This window comes from Eubalaena glacialis, chromosome 6 (genome assembly GCF_028564815.1).
Source record: "Eubalaena glacialis isolate mEubGla1 chromosome 6, mEubGla1.1.hap2.+ XY, whole genome shotgun sequence".
NCBI lineage: Eukaryota > Metazoa > Chordata > Mammalia > Artiodactyla > Balaenidae > Eubalaena > Eubalaena glacialis.
Genome location: NC_083721.1, coordinates 48,773,639 through 48,788,962, shown reverse-complemented (window position 1 = coordinate 48,788,962; position 15,324 = coordinate 48,773,639). Strand labels below are relative to the sequence as shown.

Below are 15,324 nucleotides of genomic sequence, written 5' to 3'. Positions count from 1 at the left end.
CAAATAAACATCCTAACCTTACACCTAAAGCAATTAGAGAAAGAAGAACAAAAAAAAAAAAAAACCCCAAAGTCAGCAAAAGGAAAGAAATCATAAAGATCAGATCAGAAATAAATGAAAAAGAAATGAAGGAAACAATAGCAAAGATCAATAAAACTAAAAGCTGGTTCTTTGAGAAGATAAACAAAATTGATAAACCATTAGCCAGACTCATCAACAGAAAAAGGGAGAAGACTCACATCAACAGAATTAGAAATGAAAAAGGGGAAGTAACAAGTGACACTGCAGAAATACAAAGGATCATGAGAGATTACTACAAGCAACTGTATGCCAATTAAAATGGACAACCTGGAAGAAATGGACAAATTCTTTGAAAAGCACAACCTTCTTAGACTGAGCCAGGAAGAAATAGAAAATATAAACAGACCAATCACAAGCACTGAAATTGAAACTGTGATTAAAAATCTTCCAACAAACAAAAGCCCAGGACCAGATGGCTTCACAGGCGCATTCTATCAAACATTTAGAGAAGAGCTAACACCTATCCTTCTCAAACTCTTCCAAAATATAGCAGAGGGAGGAACACACCTAAACTCATTCTACGTGGCCACCATCACCCTGATACCAAAACCAGACAAAGATGTCCCCAAAAAAGAAAACTACAGGCCAATATCTCTGATGAACATAGATGCAAAAATCCTCAACAAAATACTAGGAAACAGAATCCAACAGCACATTGAAAGGATCATACACCATGATCAAGTGGGGTTTATCCCAGGAATGCAAGGATTCTTCAGTATACGCAAATCAATCAATGTGATACACCATATTAACAAATTGAAGAAGGAAAACCATACGATCATCTCAATAGGTGCAGGAAAATCTTCTGACAAAATTCAACACCAATTTATGATAAAAACTCTCCAGAAAGTGGGCATAGAGGGAACCTACCTCAACATAATAAAGGCCATATATGACAAACCCACAGCCAACATCATTCTCAATGGTGAAAAACTGAAACCATTTCCACTAAGATCAGGAACAAGACAAGGTTGCCCACTCTCACTACTATTATTCAACATAGTTTTGGAAGTTTTAGCCACAGCAATCAGAGAAGAAAAAGAAATAAAAGGAATCCAAATTGGAAAAGAAGAAATAAAACTGTCACTGTTTGCAGGTGACATGATACTATACATAGACAATCCTAAAGAAGCTACCAGAAAACTACTAGAGCTAATCAATGAATTTGGTAGAGTAGCATGATACAAAATTAGGGCACAGAAATCTCTTGCATTCCTATACACTAAGGATGAAATATCTGTAAGGGAAATTAAGGAAACACTCCCATTTACCACTGCAACAAAATGAATAAAATACCTAGGAATAAACCTACCTAAGGAGACAAAAGACCTGTATGCAGAAAACTCTGACACTGATGAAAGAAATTAAAGATGACACAAACAGATGGAGAGATATACCATGTTCTTGGATTGGAAGAATCAACAGTGTGAAAATGACTATACTACCCAAAGCAATCTACAGATTCAATGCAATCCCTATCAAACTACCCATGGCATTTTCCAGAGAACTAGGATAAAAAATTTCAAAATTTGTATGGAAACATAAAGGACCCCTAATAGCCAAAGCAATCTTGAGAAAGAAAAATGGACCTGGAGGAATCAGGCTCTCAGACTTCATTCTATACTACAAAGCTACAGTAATCAAGACAGTATGGTACTGGCACAAAAACAGAAATATAGATCAATGGAACAGGATAGAAAGCCCAGAGATAAACCCATGCACATAGGGTCACCTTATCTTTGATAAAGTAGGCAAGAATATACAATGGAGAAAAGACAGCCTCTTCAATAAGTGGTGCTGGGAAAACTGGACAGCTACATGTAAAAGAATGAAATTAGAACACTCCCTAACACCATACACAAAAATAAAGTCAAAATGGATTAGAGACCTAAATGTAAGGACAGGCACTATAAAACTCTTAGAGGGGGCTTCCCAGGTGGCGCAGTGGTTGAGAATCTGTCTGCTAATGCAGGGGACATGGGTTCGAGCCCTGGTCTGGGAAGATCCCACATGCCGCGGAGCAACTAGGCCCGTGAGCCACAACTACTGAGCCTGCGCGTCTGGAGCCTGTGCTCCGCAACAAGAGAGGCCACGATAGTGAGAGGCCCGCGCACCGCGATGAAGAGTGGCCCCCGCTTGCCGCAACTAGAGAAAGCCCTCGCACAGAAACGAAGACCCAACACAGCCATAAATAAATAAATAAATAAATAAATAAAATTTAAAAAACAACAAAAAAAAACTCTTAGAGGAAAATATAGGCAGAACACTCTATGGCATAAATCACAGCAAGATCCTTTTTGACCCACCTCCTAGAGCAATGGAAATAAAAACAAACAAATGCAACCTATGAAACTTAAAAGCTTTTGAACAGCAAAGGAAACCATAAACAAGACCAAAAGACAACCCTCAGAATGGGAGAATGTATTTGCAAACGAAGCAACTGACAAAGGATTAATCTCCAAAATATACAAGCAGCTCATGCAGCTTAATATCAAAAAAACCAAACAACCGAATCCAAAAATGGGCAGAAGACCTAAACAGACATTTCTCCAAAGAAGATATACAGATTGCCAACAAACACATGAAAGGATGCTCAACATCACTAATCATTAGAGAAATGCAAATCAAAACTACAATGAGGTATCACCTCACAATGGTCAGAATGGCCATCATCAAAAAATCTGCAAACAATAAATGCTGGAGAGGGTGTGGAGAAAAGGGACCCTCTTGCACTGTTGGTGGGAATGTAAATCAGTACAGCCACTATGGAGAACAGTATGGAGGCTCCTTAAAAAACTAAAAATAGAAGTACCATATGACCCAGCAATCCCACTACTGGGCATATACCATGAGAAAACCATAATTCAAAAAGAGTCACGTACCACAATGTTCATTGCAGCACTATTTACAATAGCCAGGACATGGAAGCAACCTAAGTGTCCATTGAGATGAATGGATAAAGAAGATGTGGCACATATATACAATGGAATATTACTCAGCCATAAATAGAAACGAAATTGAGTTATTTGTAGTGAGTTGGATGGACCTAGAGTCTCTCATACAGAGTGAAGTAAGTCAGAAAGAGAAAAACAAATACCGTATGCTAACACATATATATGGAATCTAAAAAAAAAAAAAAAAAAAAAAAAAAAGGTCACGAAGAACCTAGGGGCAAGAAGGGAATAAAGACGCAGACCTACTAGAGAATGGACTTGAGGATATGGGGAGGGGGAAGGGTAAGCTGGGACAAAGTGAGAGAGTAGCATTGACATATACATACTACCAAATGTAAAATAGATAGCTAGTGGGAAGCAGCTGCGTGGCACAGGAGTTCAGCTCGGTGCTTTGCGACCACCTAGAGAGGTGGGATAAGGAGGGTGGGAGGGAGATGCAAGACGGAGGGGATATGGGGACATACGTATGCATATAGCTGATTCACTTTGTTATACAGCAGAAACTAACACAACACTGTAAAGCAATTATACTCCAATAAAGATGTTAAAAAAATAAATAAACTGCCCCTCAGCTGCAGGAGTAATCTTCTGGATATTTAGATTGTTACACACTCATGAAAGGGAAGATGATGGAGATAGGAAAAGACACCTACCATTGAACATGCTATTGGCAATAGCACCACAAGGAGCGATGGGGATCCCATTGTGGGAGGTTTTGAATGGAGCACAGTTTCTAACATCCTGGATGAGAAATGATACAGGAATAAGTGTTTTTGGTAAAATCTCTTAAAATGCTGGAAGTGAAAATACTGGCAGTGTAAATCAACCCATGATGATCCACTGCCACAGATCGAGATTATGGGCTGCTACCTGCTGTTCCCAGGCTGCTGGCTCACCTAGACTAGAAAATTTTTGTGTTTTGGAGATATGTACGTGTGTACATGCACGTGTGTGTAGTTTCTTTCCTCATTAACAGTACATAGCATACCAAATATGTCTGCAGGAAGAAATTTTACTTTGCTTGCTGTGCTAAATACCACACTAAGCCCACAATGGAATATATTTTTAAAAGGTTTTTCTTATTGGAGTGTAACTTATATTCTAAAAAGTATATAAATTGTGAGTCTACAGTTGGATGACTTATCACAGGGAAATCCACCCACCTAACTACAAGAATACATTCTAAAAAGAGTGGCTGCTAAAAACCATTTGGTTAACCCTGTTATATAATGCCAGTATAGAAAAGGTTTCCTTCTAGCTTTTCTTGCCAGCATGCTGAATATAATTTACCAAGAGTTAAATTTTGTAATCTTAGGTCTGAAAGAATATTCATTAAACCAAAGGCATTTATTCAATCAAGTAGAGCCCAGTTTCCTTAAACTAGGCTGATTGAAGCCCCCAGTTATAAAAAAGGACAATGGTGGATATAGAGTGAGCTAGGCTGAGACCAATCACTCAAAGTTACTATCAAAATGGTTGGTGCATCCATCAACTAAAATGGGCAACTTTAAAGATAACTACAGAAATTAAGTATGAGAAAATAATATTGAAATCTAATTGATGTGTCAGTCATTCAAAGAAGCAAAAAACTCTACTGTTTGAAGCAGCTCCAGTATGCCATCAACTTTATTAAGAGAAACATAAATCCTGAATTGTGGTTGAAAGGTAATTGAAGATTTGCCCTTCTGACACATTCATTATTACCAAGACTTGGGCAGTCCAATATGTATCTGGTTTTAATATAAAATGCTGTCAAATAAAAAAATGGTTGGTGCATGAAAGGATAAACATCTAATTGGACAAGATTCACATTCCTGCTCTGAAGAGGGCAAGTGCTCCTTCTCAATAGCAGTTATCCTGAATACTCAGCCCCTTCAGGTCACGCAAGAATGAAATGAGCATTTCTGTCTTGTAAATACTTAGCTTTTGAGTTTATTTTCCATACTGTCTTTTAGACTGAAAGATCCATCTGGCTTAAAAAAAAAAAAAAAGGGTATTATACCAAGTTAAATAAAGCCTTACCTTTACATCTGTACCCACCAGTTGGCTATTACTTCTGGATAGAATATATCGATAGAGGTTCTGATAGAAGCCATACAATTTGTAGTACATATAAACATTACCCTGTAGAGGAGAACAGCAAGATGTAAGAAGAGAGAAAAATAAACTGAAATATTAATAAACATGGACAAGAGTTTTAAAATATAAGAAGTAGTACCAAAAAATATTGATGTGAACTGAAAGTTTCTTTATATCAGATAGAAACCCAAGAAATTATTTTTAAAAATCAGTGTTGGAAAATCCTGGTCTATACAAAATTATTAAAATGACTACATAACTTATTTTTAATGTTTTTGTAAGGGCTACCACATTCTTGCCTTGAAAAAATTTTATAACTAGGCTTTGTATTCTCAATATATAAAATTTGATTTTACAAATATTTCGCAGCAATACTAGGAAAGATGCTTTGCCTAGGGGTTGTGGTAAGCATCAAATTCACATGGTCTCAAAGCAAATCCATGAAACATAATTTAAAGTTGGAGCCACTGAGCATGTTTAGGCGCATGTTCACGATTGCCCATGTGAAAGACATAAGCCCAGCTCCTTGGTGTCCAGCTCCGGTGTTGTCTTTTTATCACTAGGATCTAGCACAGTACTGTGGCATATTATACTTGGTTAAGAAATGGTGAACCATTTGTTATGGACAAAAAGATGGAATAGTTCACTGATCTAGAGGAAAGGTGGTTTTCACCTTAGCAATAAGTAGCCTTGTGGCCATGAGAGATGGGCCTTTTCATGGATTTTGCCGAATGAGGCTGCCCATTCACAGGCTACCATTGTGCTTCTACATTCATGGTGAAATACCAAGGCCCTAGAACTTCTCCTTTTTTTTTTTTTTTTACATTTTTTAAAATTTATTTATTTTTGGCTGCATTGGGTCTTCATTACTGCGCGAGGGCTTTTCTCTAGTTGCGGCGAGTGGGGGCTACTCTTCGTTGCGGTGCGCAGCCTTCTCATTGCGGTGGCTTGTCTTGTTGCAGAGCATAGGCTCTAGGAGCGTGGGCTTCAGTAGCTGTGGCATGTGGGCTCAGTAGTTGTGGCTCACGGGCTCTAGAGCGCAAGCTCAGTAGTTGTGGCGCACGGGCTTAGCTGCTCCGTGGCTTGTGGGATCTTCCCAGACCATGGCTCAAACCCGTGTCCCCTGCATTGGCAGGTGGATTCTTAACCACTGCGCCACCAGGGAAGCCCCCTAGAACTTCTCCAAGTGGGCTTGATACAGATTTTACTAACAGCACATACGATGCAAATGTAAATGTCCAAGGTAGCTATTTATAATTAATATTCTACCTACCTCCAAAATAATGAAGGTATGCATCTAAAAATATGAAGGCCTAAATTTTATTAAGTGCCTCCCATATGTCAGGTGCTATGTTCAGTGCTAGAAATACAAAAGTATTCCTTTACAGTTCCCTGAGTCAACTGATTCTTTTATGCTATGCAAATTTGGCCTCGCCCTAAGGACCTTTAAGAGGATGAGTATGGAAGATGGGAGCTGGTACCCAGGTTAGGCTGAAAATAAAGGTCATGGTAAGTGTGACCAGTTACAGAAAACAACAAAGGCTGAAGAGCTTAGTCCCTGGTAAGAGAAAAGCCTCTGGAACACTGAGAAAGGGAGATGCTGGGCCCTAAGAGGCGGGCTACAACATCGTAAACAGAGAGCGTGGATGTGAAGGTGAACAGGCCAGGCATAGCAGGAATGACAGATTATATTTCCTCACCAAAGGAGGGAACCTCTACTGATGACCCATAACTACAGAAAATATGAAATCCATGGAATGGAACTTACCATACATTTTCTTGGAAGCTAAAAAGAGTATTCTACTTACCCAAAGTTATATACTCATATAAACATGACAAAATAAATAGAGAACACTCACATGCTGGAGACAGAAGTGTTTTAATAAACTTTTTTCAATAATTCTTTGTCCAAGATTTTACAAGGCCTCCAAGATCATCATCTTTTCGATTGGTCCTGGAGGCACAATGCACTTTATAGTGTTTCTTTTCTTCCGTGGTACTTGGTGCAGGATTCCTAGTTTAAGGCAAGAGAGCCTTGCGTGGATTTGTCATCCAGCGTGTGTAATGTGTGTGAACTTGTAGGCAGAAGGCTCTGTGCTTGCCTTGAGTAGTTTGGTTAGATTTTTATGAGAAAGCCTTTGCCTCAAAGGAATGGTTAGCAGCTGGTAACACTTATTTGCCTTTAGGATTTCAAAGGACACAGACAGATGGGAACTTGAAGCCCTTTAAGGTTTTATCTTTTGGATTTTTTTCTTCAAAATTTTAAGCACCCTGTGCCCCCCAAGAAGGAACCAATCCTGCTGACACCTTGATTTCAGACTTCTGATTTCTAGAATTGTGAGAAAATAAATATCTAATGTTTAAAGAAAAAAAAAAAAGCAACACTAACTTTTACTTTGTGGGGGCAGCATGGTGAGTTGTGGAAGGCAAGAAAGTACACAATTGTAGAGAACTAGAATTTTGACCTTTAACAAAAGAGCACAGATATAAATCTTCCCTCCCGGGACTTTATATAGATATCACTTACAACTCAAGTACAACTCAGTAATTTTCTCATAATTTACATCAGACTTACTCACAAAAATGATTAGAGATACAGATGTATTCAGACTATTACTGATGCCAACATGCTTTCATCTGGGATCAAGGGGGAAATAGGAAAGGGACACATAAAACCAAAGCTTCCTAGAGCATAAAGCAATATAATTTATCACTTTATCTTTTTTTCCATTCATTTAAAATTTCAGCAAACATTTTCTAAGCATCTACCACGTAAAATATACTGTGCTATGCCCCTGTGAAGGAAGCAAAGATTCTTATGTTCATTCAATAAACATTAATTGGGCAACTACAGGGTGTCAGGCATAGTTATAGGTGCTTGGGATACAATAGTGAGAGACAGACAATAAACAATACATATAATAAACTGTTAATTTATATAGTAAGTTGGAAGGTGATAAGTACTATGGAAAAAATGGAAATTACAGTAAGGTAATAAGAATCAGGAGTGCAGGGGTGGGGTGAGCAGACAGGATGAAGTATGAAATAGGATGGCTAGTGTAGGCCTGATTAGGTGATGGCTGAGCCAAACAGGACCTGAAGGCAGCAGGGGAGTTAGCCGAGTGGATGTCAGGTACAGAGAAGAAGAGAATGCCTGACTTGTTTGAGGAATGAGGAGGCCGGTGTGGTCAGAGAGGGGGTGGGGAAGAGAATGGAGAGAGGAGGTTAGGAGGAAGGAAGAAGCCAGATCACATAGGCCTTATAAGGACTTAGGTTTTTTCACTGAGTAGAAAGAGAAGCCATTGCAGGGATTTTTGAGCAAAGGAATAACATGATATGACTTATACTTTAAAACGTTCACTCTGGCTGCTCTATTGAGACATGGATACAACAGGGAGACCTGATAGGAGGCTACTGTAGAAATCCAGGTGAGAGGTGAGGGTGGCATGGAGCTGGGTAGTAGCAGCAGAGGTGGGCAGAGGTGAGCAGACTCTGGATATATTTTGAAGGTAGAACCAATAGGATGGATTAGATGCAAGGTGTGAAAGAACGAAAGGAGTCAAGAATGACCCCTGGGCTTTTAGCCTGAGCGCCAGAAGGACAGAGTTCTTTTCAACTGAGATTGTCTGTGGGTGGAATAGGGTTTTTTGGGGGATAGGCGTAGAGTAAGTAAGGGGAAGAAGTGGATATTAGTTCACTTTTAGAAACATTGAGCTGAGATAGAAAACAGAGCATTGGTAATCGATAGCATTTAAACCTAGGAGGTAGATGATGTTTCCAAGGAGGTGAGTGCATACGGAGAGGAGATGAAGACTGAAGGCCATGACTAAAGCCCTGCAGATCTCCACATAAAGAGTTTGGGGAAAATAGGAGGAACAGCAAAGGAACCAAAGAGGGGCAGTCAGGGGACTTCCCTGGTGGCGCAGTGGTTAAGAATCTGCCTGCCAGTGCAGGGGACATGGGTTCGAGCCCTGGTCCGGGAAGATCCCACATGCCACGGAGCAACTAAGCCCATGTACCACAACTACTGAGCCTGTGCTCTAGAGCCCACGAGCCACAACTACTGAGCCCACGTGCCACAACTACTGAAGCATGCACGCCTAGAGCCCGTGCTCCGCAACAAGAGAAGCCCCCACTCGCCACAGCTAGAGAAAGCCCGTGAGCAGCAACGAAGACCCAACGCAGCCAAAAATAAATTAATTAATTAAAAAAAAAAAAAAGAAGGGCAGCCAGAGAGCAAGGAGGAAAACCAAGAGAGTAAGGTCTCCTGGAAGCCAAGAGAAGAAAGCATGTCAAGGACGAGGGAGTGATTGCCTGTGTCCAGTGGGTGACAAAGCACTGAGGACAGAGCACTGGATTTATCCACAAGGAAGTCATTGGTAACCCCGCAATTTCACTGAGTGTTAGGGCCATGGGTGGGTCTTTGAGAATGAGAAGAGAGGAATTGGAAATACCCAAGAGAGATGACTCCTCTGAGGAGTTTCCCTGCTAATGGGAGGAAAGAAATAGGCGGATAGCTGGCAGGGAAATTTGGGAGAATAGAAGAGTACTTTGTTTTTGTTTTTTAAAAGATAGGTCAAATAATATGTTTGTGTGCTGATGGGAATGATCCAGTAGAGAGAAAATTTGATGATACAGAGAGGTGACAACTGCTGAGTTAAGCCCTTATAGAGGCAAGAAAGGCTGGCATCTATCACACAAGTGGAGAGGTGAGCCTTCAGATGGGAGCATGGGTGGTTCACCTGTGGTAACAGGTGGGAAGGTTGAGTATGTAGTGCAGATACGTCTGGATGTGTAGTTGTGTGGTGTGGCATGTAAAGCATGGTCCCTTTCCTCAGGGAAGTTCCTGTGAATAGAGGAAATGAGTCTACAGGATATTATATGGGCGATTGTAAGTCCATAAGAAGAGTTGAAACAGCGTTCTCAGGATACAAATGTGGGCAAATTCTTGCTGGAGACATGAGTGGAAAGGAGGCTCAAGGAAGTGTTTGGATATTAGTGGCTTAAAACAAGTGAGATCTTACAGGTGGGAGTGAGAGGGGAGACTTTCTAGGCAAAAGAACATCAGGAACATAAAGAGTTGCATCATGGAAAAGCAAGTTGGTCAGTTTGGCAGGAGTACAAGGTCTCCTGCAAGGATAAAGATGAAAAAAGGTGGCTGGGCCTCAGGTATTGAAAAGTAATCTGAAAGAGGGCACATTTTGGGGGACAGGGTGTGGTCTACTGATTTGGCAAATAACAACTGGCTAAAAGTAGGAGAAGCCAAAGGCAAGATGTGCAGTTAAGGTTGCTGTGATACTAGATCAGGAGGGACTGAACTGGGGTGATGCCAAGAAAATGGAGTGAGAAAGTGGTTGGGAGAGACAGGGATTGCAGAACAGTAATCACACATCAGAGGTCTGGATGAGAAAGGAGTGGGCAGGGTAAAGTCAAGGAGGAAAATTTTGAGTCTTGGTGATGGGATCTTTCCCAGAAAGGGAAGTAAGGAGGGTTTTTCAGGAGATGACGATGAGTCTGGTATGGGGAGGAAGCAGGGCCTTGAGGATGGGATGTTCAGTGACAAGCTCAAGAGAAGGCCTGCCTGCACATGAAACATCCCATGCAGAGTCATCTATGCAGGGGAAGAAGGGGAGACGGGTCAGGTTAGGGAGGAGGTGCTGCGGGGGGAGAGGTGCGGAGTCCAGAGGACAGGACAGGACCTTTGAAAAGTTTCAGGAAATACATTTTCTTTTTTTATAAATTTATTTATTTGGCTGCATTGTGACTTTGTTGCTGCACGGGCTTTCTCTAGTTGCAGCGAGCGGGGGCTATTCTTTGTTGCGGTGCATGGGCTTCTCATTGCTGTGGCTTCTCTTGTTGCAGAGCACGGGCTCTAGGCTCGCGGGCTTCAGTAGTTGTGGCTCATGGGCTCTACAGCACAGGCTCAGTAGTTGTGGCACACGGGCTTAGTTGCTCCGCGGCATGTGGGATCTTCCCGGACCAGGGCTCGAACCCGTGTCCCCTGCATTGGCAGGCGGATTCTTAACCACTGCGCCACCAGGGAAGTCTCGAAATACATTTTCATTTCATTAAGTCTTTGCTACCTAGTAAGACTGTGGTGGCCCTGAAAAGGTGCCTCTTGATCTCCTACTGCAGGGAGCGTAATCGAGGGGTGGACGCGGCTGCTGTGCTCTGAGGTCATCCTATGTTTGCACCAAGGCCATGCTTCCCATTGCTGCTCCCAGACAACAGCTCAGCAATAGGGATACTGAGGCAAGGACTCTCTGTTGGGCTTGCTGAAACTTTCTTAAGAATACTCTGCAGTCTAAGACCTGTCTTCCCTCCTCCCTCCCCTCCTCCCCATCTCTCTACCCTCCTCTCCCTCTGTCCCTCCTTCCTTCCTACTCTGCTTCCCTCTCCTTCCCAGGGGTCAGAGCTGTGTTGTGGTCTGACAGCTCTCCCAGCCTCCTCCAGCTTCCTCCATATTTTCCCTCGCAGGCAGTTCCCCCAGTAAATCTCTGGCATGTCTAATCCTGTCTTGGCATCTGCTTCTCAGAGGACCTGGACTAACATGAGACTTTAATCAGCCCAAAAGCAGGGATGTCTCTTAATATTTCTGTGGCATTTCTCACAGTGCCTGACAGCCAGGCCAAGAGTCGCCTTAGGGATTAGGCAACTGCATGTGTAGAATGACTAGGAGGGGAGGACGCAAGGAGAGTCCCAGGTGTGTGACCTTTGACACTAACTGTGTGACCTTGGCCAAGTCACTTAACCTCTCAACCCATTAATCTTCTCACTGTAAAATGAGTGGTTAGATTCAGTGATTTCTATGGTCCCCTCCTGTGTTGACATTTGGCATAGAACCTGTTTGATTGATGTTAAGAATTGTTACAAAGTTGGGTGGGTAAAGAATCCGGAAATTTAGACACAAGGAGAAGAATGAAATTCCAAAGAAGAAAAAGGGGGTGGGGGGGGAGAGTCGCACATGAACTCAATACTTTATAAGATCCCCGCCCCCCCATTCCCACCCTGCGTTATTTCTTGTATTTTCAGTTTTGGAAAGCATTTGGTGGAGATCATGAATTTACTGCCACATGTTAAATAGGAGTAGAGCAGCGTATAGCCAATTGAAGGCTCTTGAATCTCACTTACCTTCATTGTCTCTGGAAGGAAAAAGGGAATAGAGCAGTTGCATTCTTTGTCAAAATTAGCAGCATTTTCCCGCAGTTTTGCACAATTTGCACATTTTTTTGTGTAATTAATCTGTCAGGCAGGGAAAATAATAATTATTAATTAAAAAGGGATGTGAGTACATATCTTAGAATTAAAGTCCTGAGTCCATCAAAGTCTCCAAGCTTTCTAGGTCAAGGGCGCGCTATCTGGGACATGAACCAAGGGCAGCTCTGCGGATGTGTGGGACGAGTGGGTCTCCTTACAGCCTTTCATTTTGGGACCCAGCTGCATTTTGCCACTTACCTGGAGTTCAGGGTTTCTACTGCATATTTATGTAACCTGCTGTGATGAAGCCTTATGCCTCCATCATAAAAAGTTACCATTAGGAAAATATTAGTCAGTGACTCATGAGAACTGGGCCTGCAGCCTGAGTCTAATCAGCGTTTATGGGAAAGTCACTTCACTGTTTTTCCATTTTATTGTATGGAAAATATTTATACTAGTGAATTATTCTACATGGTATCTAGAGGAAGTTATTAAAAATGACCAAACATAGAAAAAAGAAGTGTTTCCAAAATGTAGAGTTATCGATGTATGTGAAGCAATTGTTTTTAAAATGTTGTGATATTGTTTTTTAAAAGTTAAATTCTGTGCAAAATGGTGTAAGTGGACTCTTTAAAAAAGGACAGTGTGTCCCGAATGGGCAAATCCTGTGAGCTCTGGCTCAAGGACTCAGTTATGTGAAGATGGAACTGGAAGGAGAGTGGGGAAGGGGGGCTCAGAGAGAGGCCATGAGGCTGTGCATTTCCCTTCCGCTCCAGGAAACGCTCATCCCAGGCTCCCAGGGCTGGCTGTGAGGTGCTGCTGGTCGCTTCTGCTTTTTCCTCACTGTGTTGAGGAGTCATTAGAAACGTCTGGGAATGGGAAAGGAACAGGGAAGCAAGGGACTGGCTTTCTCTTCGGTAAATTGCCAATGGGATTTTAGATACTTTGGGAGAGAACAGTAACAAGAAAGAAAGAAGGAATTTTGAATGTTTGCAAAGCCACTGGGTGTTTGGAAGTCAAAGAGGTAAAGTGTGAATACTAAATTAAAGATTAGCCAAAAGGCTACTTAATTGTACTTAGATGCTTATATTTACTTAAATCATTCTTTAAGTATGCAGCAAGACTTGAACTATTATTTTTAAAAATACTGATGCCTTTTCTGTTAGTGACACTGCATTCTAATTTTTTAAAACCGTTAAAGAACAGGGCTGTATCTAACTGAGACCTATCAACAGCGCACTGAACTGTGACTGAGGAAACGGGTGCTAGTTCAGCCAGTCTCTGATCCTGAGTTAAATACTTAACTTCCAGGGCCCACATTTTGTTCATCAGCATCATTTTGGCTAGCAATTAATTGATTTGTGAGGTCATTTTAGTAGTATACACACTACTCCATGGATTCTTGAGAGAGTTCTATCAACGCTGAATTAGAAAATAATGTCTTTCATGATCAAGTAATTTTTGAGTAGATGATATCCAAGGTGCTTTCTAGCTCTAAACATTTTACGAGGGAAACATGTCTTTGATCTACTGTCTACTTTTGCTGCTCAAACATATAGCTCTAAAATGATAGCAAAGATCATAGTCTGGTCCTCACAGAATTTTGGAAAGGCAGGAATTATCATTCTTGCTTAAAGTAAACTGCAAAAAGGGCACTTTCTCGTTGTGCCCCAGGGCTAAGTGAGAAGAGGAAAGCCAGCTCAGAGCTCTTCTACTAGGTGTGTGTTGACCACACTGGCCTGGGATACACACTTCATCTTACCACCCATTGCAACAAAACACTTCCATGTGCAAAAGAGGATCTCCCTCTATGGGTGGTTTCTGATTTTCCTGTATAAAAGCAAAGTGTTAGAAACAGTCCTATCTGAAGTGGCTTAAAAGAAAAGTCAATTGGAAAATCCCCTTAACATCATGATAAAATCATTCTGTTGAAAGTTGTTTGCAGAGTGGCCTTGGCCAACTATGGAGTGAGGTTCTCCTCACATCGCTAAGGTGACACCATTCAGCAACTGCTGTCTCTTAATGGAGGCTGCACTTCATAGAGGGTGGGGATGGGTGCCCAGAAGGGAGGAAGCTGGAAGGACATGGGAAGGGGAGGGGAAGAACCAGAAAGGGGTTGGTGAAGGAGAAAATAGAACAGTAAACAGGATGAACTTTATGGAAATGAATATCAACCTTGTAAGCCAATTACTTTGCTATCGCCTTCAACAAGGCAAGTTTACTTCCCTCCTGCCATTTTGCCGTTGTCATTTGGTGGCGCCTGGTGGTTTACATTACCACACTGGAGGACTCAAGAGGACTTAGGGGCACCTGCCAGGAGCTGGGGGGTGGGGTACATAAAATTTCAGTGGAAAGGCAAGAGTATGTGTTGGTAGGAGGAGTGGGACCTGAAATGCAATTTTCTTCTTTGAAGTCCTCGCTATTTGCCGTAATCTGTTCTTTCAGTAAGTGGGTGCCTATTATGCGCTAGCGACGTGCAAGGAAGGGGTTGTGGATATGGCAAACAAGCCAGCCGTGGCTGAGCTCTCCGTTCTTAGCACACACTACCTTACTTACTCTGTCACTAGCTCATTGAGGATGGAGTTCAACTCTTACAAACCTTACTCATCTACACACCCAGAAGAACTCTGAGTACCTTCAGACACTCATGAACGTTAAATCAGGGTTGACAGACTTGGCCTTCATGGTAATTTTGCCACTAGCCTATGTGGGGAGAGGGAATAGATGAGATTTCCATGGCTGCCTTCAGAGTGGAGGTCATATGGTCTGGGATGTCGCATAACCTGCTCAGAGATGATTTGCATGAAACATTTACTTAATATATTAGACCAAATGCGGGCATGGCCTCAGACCAGATCTGAGCTCCCCCTCCTCAGACCAGCTACTGGCCTTCTCATCCTCCAACAGCTTGCTGTCAAATCGGCAAAAGGCTTGTAACTGAGGGGTTCACTGCTCAACTTCCGCTTTTCTCACTCTGAGTAGAACTTGGTTTATTTTGCTAAGTATCCTTTAG

At 41.8% G+C, this 15,324-nt stretch overlaps 1 protein-coding gene across 1 annotated transcript in view; it reads right to left on the bottom strand.

The window, feature by feature from the left end:
- The window catches only part of LOC133093264 (cell cycle control protein 50C-like), a 35,637-nt gene that overhangs the window by 19,629 nt on the left and 684 nt on the right, over positions 1 to 15,324 (bottom strand). Inside the window, exons 2-4 of the mRNA XM_061193020.1 lie at positions 12,246 to 12,356; positions 5,058 to 5,159; positions 3,689 to 3,776 (exon numbers count right to left, since the gene is read on the bottom strand). Coding sequence (XP_061049003.1) covers positions 3,689 to 3,776; positions 5,058 to 5,159; positions 12,246 to 12,356 — 301 coding nt within the window. The remainder of the gene's footprint in view (positions 1 to 3,688; positions 3,777 to 5,057; positions 5,160 to 12,245; positions 12,357 to 15,324) is intronic.